At 44.6% G+C, this 6,425-nt stretch overlaps 1 protein-coding gene across 1 annotated transcript in view; it reads right to left on the bottom strand.

Moving 5' to 3' along the window:
* Positions 1-1,475: 1,475 nt before the first annotated feature.
* The window catches only part of LOC134446651 (transcription factor 12-like), a 15,198-nt gene continuing 10,248 nt past the window's right edge, over positions 1,476-6,425 (bottom strand). Inside the window, exons 9-13 of the mRNA XM_063195959.1 lie at positions 5,965-6,064; positions 4,696-4,924; positions 4,043-4,278; positions 3,036-3,210; positions 1,476-1,999 (exon numbers count right to left, since the gene is read on the bottom strand). Coding sequence (XP_063052029.1) covers positions 3,047-3,210; positions 4,043-4,278; positions 4,696-4,924; positions 5,965-6,064 — 729 coding nt within the window. The 3' untranslated portion in view covers positions 1,476-1,999; positions 3,036-3,046. The remainder of the gene's footprint in view (positions 2,000-3,035; positions 3,211-4,042; positions 4,279-4,695; positions 4,925-5,964; positions 6,065-6,425) is intronic.

Genomic DNA, 6,425 nt, shown 5'->3' with positions numbered 1-6,425 from the left:
TTCAATTGTGCTCTGGCCTTGGCATTGGGCTGGCCATGACATGGTCTTGAACTGGTGGTCCTTCATCCACACATTAATTCACCAAGCTGTGTGGCATAGAGCATTGTTCTACTGAAAATGCAATGCATGTTTTCTTCCAAGATAATTTCATGGCTTCAGTCACTTGTCCTTTGCAAAGACGAATAGGCCTATGCCAATTTCCAGTCTTGCTGTAGCACCCTCAGATCATCAATGATTCTCTGCCGAATTTCACAGCACACTGTGTTTTGTAGGCCTTCCCAGGTCATCATCTAACCATTAGATGACCTAGTGTTGGATTGGGTGTGGAATTTGGCCAATTGATCTGGGGGTGCTTCAGCAAGGCTGAAATTGGGCTGATTTTTCTTTGAGAAGGACACATGGCAATGTTCTTCTTTTATCTAGAGCTGTACACACACACACACACACACACACACACACACACACACACACACACACACACACACACACACACACACACACACACACACACACACACACACACACACACACACACACACACACACACACACACACACACAGGTTGCATATTGAGATTGAGGTGTTTGCTGTATAATCATTAAAGTGATTCACAAAATGTCATTATGTTCTGCTGTTGATCAATATTGCTTCTATTTTATTGGCCTTACAATCTGAACAGACAACAAAATGAAATAGTGTGTACATTGATGAAGTAGTCATGTGTTCATATTGAATATCTTTATTTAGAAATTCTAGATGTACATACAAGTATATATCCAACACTTTGTTTGTCTGATAGAGTATAAAAATGGTAAGTGGCAGCCAGGTCTACATACTGTATGTGTGTACATGCAACCTACTTTAATACAATAAATCCCTCTAACTTCAGTACGGAATTCTCCCATATCCACAACCTGCTCATCACAGTCAGTCTACAGTCTTTTCTCCCTTAGCAACTCTCATGAAACGCTGGACAAACAAACACATTAAGAAACAAACAAGTAAAAAATATATGAAAATATGATAAGTAAGTGCTTAGGAAATATACATTTGAATGATAAGCCATATGCTTAGTTTAAGATGCTAGAAAAACAACACTGTACTTAAAAGGTTTTTTTACAAGATGTTGTCTGGGAGACAAAGACGGGGGGAGGGGGGTTATTGCAGTCCACAAGCAGTGTATTAGCAGTAAGTTAACTCTAACACTGATAAACTGCTTTGTGGTCTTGTGTATGAGAATGATTAACCTCAAAACAATTTAACTGCCAATTGACAAGAAGATCCTGCAGTGATTTTCAAGACAACCTGCCTGATCTGGAGATAATAAATTCTAAAATTGTTTAACACAATGTGCAGTGATCCGAAGGCTACTGGTAAACACTAAAATTACACGCAGACAGACAGACACACACACACACACACACACACACACACACACACACACACACACACACACACACACACACACACACACACACACACACACACACACACACACACACACACACACACACACACACAGTTCTTCATGATTGTCGGATTGTCACAAGGACACGCACAGTTGTTTCCCTCAGAGTGTATTTTGGTCTGCTTTCATTTAGTCTGCCCTACAGCAAGAGATGGCTAGAGGAACACAATGCACAACAAAAGCTACAAGATTCAAAGTGACGGCAGCAAAAAAAAAGAACTGCGATTAAAAAAAACAGTTATTTGTCTTTGCCATTAGTATCGCCAGAGTCTTCAGAACAAACTGATAAAATGTCCTTTTATAGGGTTACGTAGGGACGATTTTGGTCTTCAGTCTGCTTCAGACGATTTTGCCATTCTTTGGGTTTGATTCCAGTGTCCGTGTCCCCGTCATGTTTGTAGACATGTCCAAGACAAATTTCCTTCGGGACCATTAAAAGAATCTTGAATCTTGAATCTTGAATCTTGAATCTAGACCACTGCTGTCAGTCCGTGCTGGTCTGCTTTCTTCATTGCTGGTGGACTACGCCCTCTGCTGACAAAATATTATAACAGTCTTAGCCACACAGCCATCAGTAGAAATGGATGACACGTACTGTGTCTCAGATGGTGCACTTGTGCTGACACATGAACACTGAAGTGCACAAGTGCACCATTTGAGATCCAGCCACATTATTGTGCAGTGCAGTGAAAGGATCGCGGAAGCAATTGGGGGGGGGGTTGGGAAACAATGGTGGGGGCCTGGTCCAGGTGACATTACGAAAACGTATACATTTTCAGAATAAATATAATAATAATAATTTCTATGTATGTCTGCTGTTGCCCAGTCTTGCACTTTATATGTCTGTATGGGTATTGTATAGGTACTCTAGGTGTAATGTATTCTGTCTATGTCAATTGTCGATGTCTAATTGTCTATGTCCACACCTAAAGTCAGTCTATGTCTGCATGGGAAAGTAAGAAACGTCATTTCAAATTCTTTCTATGACCAGTTCATGTAAAGAAATTGACAATAAAGCCGACTTGACTTGACTTAAATTGCACAACATATGAATGCTTTGTGTGTGGGGTTGTCCAACAGTGACGCTCTCCTGCAATAATGCAGTTATGGCCGTGGCGTGGCCTAATGGTAGGGCACTGGGTTCTACTGCGCTGGCAACTCGGGTTTGATTCCGGCTCGGGTCATTTGCCGATCCTTCCCCGTATCTCTCTCCCCACTCATTTTCTATCTCTCCTCCACTGTCCTGTCAAAAATAAAGGCAACAAATATTTAAAAGATAATGAAATTATGCCACCACTCTTGTTCAAATGCTTTCGCTGGTCTATATAGTGGGACATATTATTGTATTATGTACAGAGCTCCAACATGCTGAACAGATAGAAAGCAGAAGAATAGTGGAGGACCTATGAGCTGTAGTGCAGGTTAGTACCCATGATTAGAGTAAGTAAGTAAGTACATTTTATTTATAAAGCACATTTAGAAACAGTGCAGAGCCTGGGACATATTATTGTACAGTATTATGTATAGAGGTCCAACATGCTGTTATGTCTGTCGCATGATGCCATACCTGCGTCTGGCTCAGAGGGTACAGTTCGGAGTGGCGAGGGACTCGGACATGGCGGGATGCAGGGCAGCGAGCACAGACTGGGGGTCGAAAGACGATTCCGGCGACGGTGGAGTCACTCTGTCTTCCTCTCGCGATCGCTTTCGCAGACCTGCCGTCTTTGGGTTGAGATTACGCTCTGAGGAGAAAACACAACAAAGGGTCACATACCCAGTGAGTGGACCTGTAGCTTTGGGGTTTATTTATCTATGTATCCCCTTTTTTTCTTTCATACCCCCTCCCAGTTTGTTCTGTCTTAAGTTGTATTGTTGTTTGTGTGAGCACACCAAAAAACATTCCTAACAACTGTATTTTATACCGTTCATATGGCTAAATAAACTTGAACTTGAACTTGGTAATACATGGACATACAGGAGCACGCACATTCCTCTGATCAGAGGTGGGTATTGGCAAAGGGTTCATGATTCAATAAGCATCACGATACATACAGCAATGCCACAATGGGAATTCTATCACAACGCATTGCGATTCATGTACTACTGCGATGCATTGCAATATTTCCTTGAGTAAATGTGTAAAACTGCAGCTTATTTGTCAGTTGCTGTGTAGAATGTAGAAGAAACTCTGACTGAAAGACTGAAGAAAATGAACAAGTGAATAGAATTTTATTATCATTAAATGATCGATTGTCGTGAATCGATGCAGTATATTGTGAAAATAAGTACCGTGATGCCTTGACTTGACGATTTTTTGCACACCCCTAACTCTGATGGTTAGTCTATGTTTTCACACACACGCACACACACACACAGACACACACACACACACACACACACACACACACACACACACACACACACACACACACACAGACACACACACAGACACACACACACACACACACACACACACACACACACACACACACACACACACACACACACACACACACACACACACACACACACACACACACAGACAGACACACACACAGACACACACACACATACCTCTGACTTGTTGCTCGAGGCTGAGTATGACTGCGACGGCCTGGTGCAGCACCAGCAGTTTGGTCTGCGGCTTCTCGCTCTGCAGGTGAAGCTGAGTCATGCGGCCCAGCTCCTTGAAGGCCTCGTTGATGTCACGCACGCGCAGGCGCTCTCGCGCGTTATTGGCCAGCCGCCGCTCGCGCTCACGTTCCGCCTTCTGTTCCGCGGTCAGATCCTCCTCCCCCTCGTGGACACTGCTGTAGGAGGACACGGGCAAGGACACACAGTTTGGTTTTATCACAAACTGTATTTTTGGTCGATGTATATATGCAGTACACTCATAGTCATTAATTGGCCACAGAGGGTTCGTAAAGTAGGTGCTCGCCTACGGCACCAAAGAGGCTATAACTGCCTGTGTGTGTGTTTGGCTGCGTGCATGCAAATTCTTGTGTGTGAGTGTGTGTGTGTGTGTGTGTGTGTGTGTGTGTGTGTGTGTGTGTGTGTGTGTGTGTGTGTGTGTGTGTGTGTGTGTGTGTGTGTGTGTGTGTGTGTGTGTGTGTGTGTGTGTGTGTGTGTATGTATTATGTGTGTGTGTGGCTGCATGCATGCAAATTACCCTGTGCTTGTGTGTGTGTGTGCGTGCATGTATGTGTGTGTGTGCGTGCGCGTGTTACCTGTCCCTGCTGGTCAGATCCCCTGGTGTTCTGTCGTCTCTGTCGTCACTATCCTCTTCGGTCCTGAACTCACAGGATGAGTGTGAGTGTGAGTGTGAGTGTGAGTGTGAGTGTAAGTGTGAGTGTGCGTGTGCCATCGGTAGCTCTCCCTCTACCGTCTCCACCTTCAGTACCAGCGGCCCTCGCACTGGAGGCCCTAGCCCAGCAGGAAGCAGCATCACATCATTTCCTGTCAGGGCACAACACAGACAGACAAGCCTTGACAAACTGACAAGAGACACCAGGGATGAACATACACACACATACACACACATATACACACATACACACACACACACACACACACACACACACACACACACACACACACACACACACACACACACACACACACACACACACACACACACACACACACACACACACACACACACACACACACACACATTACAGTGTATTGCAGGCAGAATGTGTGTGTGTGTGTGTGTGTGTGTGTGTGTGTGTGTGTGTGTGTGTGTGTGTGTGTGTGTGTGTGTGTGTGTGTGTGTGTGTGTGTGTGTGTGTGTGTGTGTGTGTGCGTGTGTGCGTGTGTGCGTGTGTGTGTTTGTGTGTGCGTACGCAGGGGCTCACATGCATGTGTGTGTGCCAGGGGATGTGTCTGAGTGCTTTTTATTGACTGTCATGGGCACTGATGCCGTGAGCTGAGCTGGCGTAAGATGACTTTCAAACACAGACGGTCTAGAACAGTGGTTCTCAGACTTTTTGGAACAAACGCCCACTTGACCTCATCATTAGCCTCCCATCGCCCCCTTGACCTCATCATAAGCCTGCCAAAGCCCCTCTTAGTATTAAAAAATAACATGGATTAATGCACCCCAATGGCAACTAAGCCCCGCCCCTAGTCTAGAAGCTTCTCCCCTCACAGATACTTGTACAATTACATTAGATTATTACATTACATTACATTGCATTTCCAGAAATAGACATTTTTAGCTACAAAAGTAGGCCTACTTACTGTACTTTGGTCATATACTAGCAAATAATACTTTATTACTTTGCAAATATGAATAAAAAGAGCAAATTTGGCAATATGCAGACCGTTTCTGTGAGCAGCACAGTTGCAATACCTGCAATGCCACAATCCGACACAGTGCACCTTTAAGTCAGAGTAAGCTTCCTAGATTTACCACTTGGTCTGAGTTAACAACCTATGGATGTAACTAAACCTGCTTTCTGCCAAATACACAACAGAAAGGGTTAAAAGCAAACCTTTCAGTCCAGCTCCCTGATTGGTCAGTGCTGCAGTAGGTGAGATTCCAGCAATGGAAAGAGGTGTGTGATTGGCTGGTTCTCCACTCTCTGCTTCAACCTGTTGAGGCAGAAGACATCAAGGTAAGCTACAAATGTACAGGCACACACACACACACACACATACACACACACACACACAACTGTGTCTAGACCACAAAAAAAACTATCCTGCCCGTATATGAAGCCATGAAGCCAATTGGAGCCAATTGGAGCCAATTTGGATTGGAGCCAATTTTGGTCCCCTAGGTAGGGGAAATTCTTTCTCTGCATTTATCCCATTTGGACTAGTGAATCACATTGAAGTACACACACTAGTCCGTAGCAGTGGGCTGCCTGCTGAGCGGCGCCCGGGGAGCAATGTGGGGGTTAGGTGCCTTGCTCAAGGGCACTTCAGCCGTGGTTCGGTCGGGCACTGAACC

Source organism: Engraulis encrasicolus, chromosome 4, assembly GCF_034702125.1.
Source record: "Engraulis encrasicolus isolate BLACKSEA-1 chromosome 4, IST_EnEncr_1.0, whole genome shotgun sequence".
In the NCBI taxonomy this organism is placed as follows: domain Eukaryota; kingdom Metazoa; phylum Chordata; class Actinopteri; order Clupeiformes; family Engraulidae; genus Engraulis; species Engraulis encrasicolus.
Note: the sequence above shows the minus strand (reverse complement) of the source record. Positions and strands in the feature narration are given on the sequence as shown.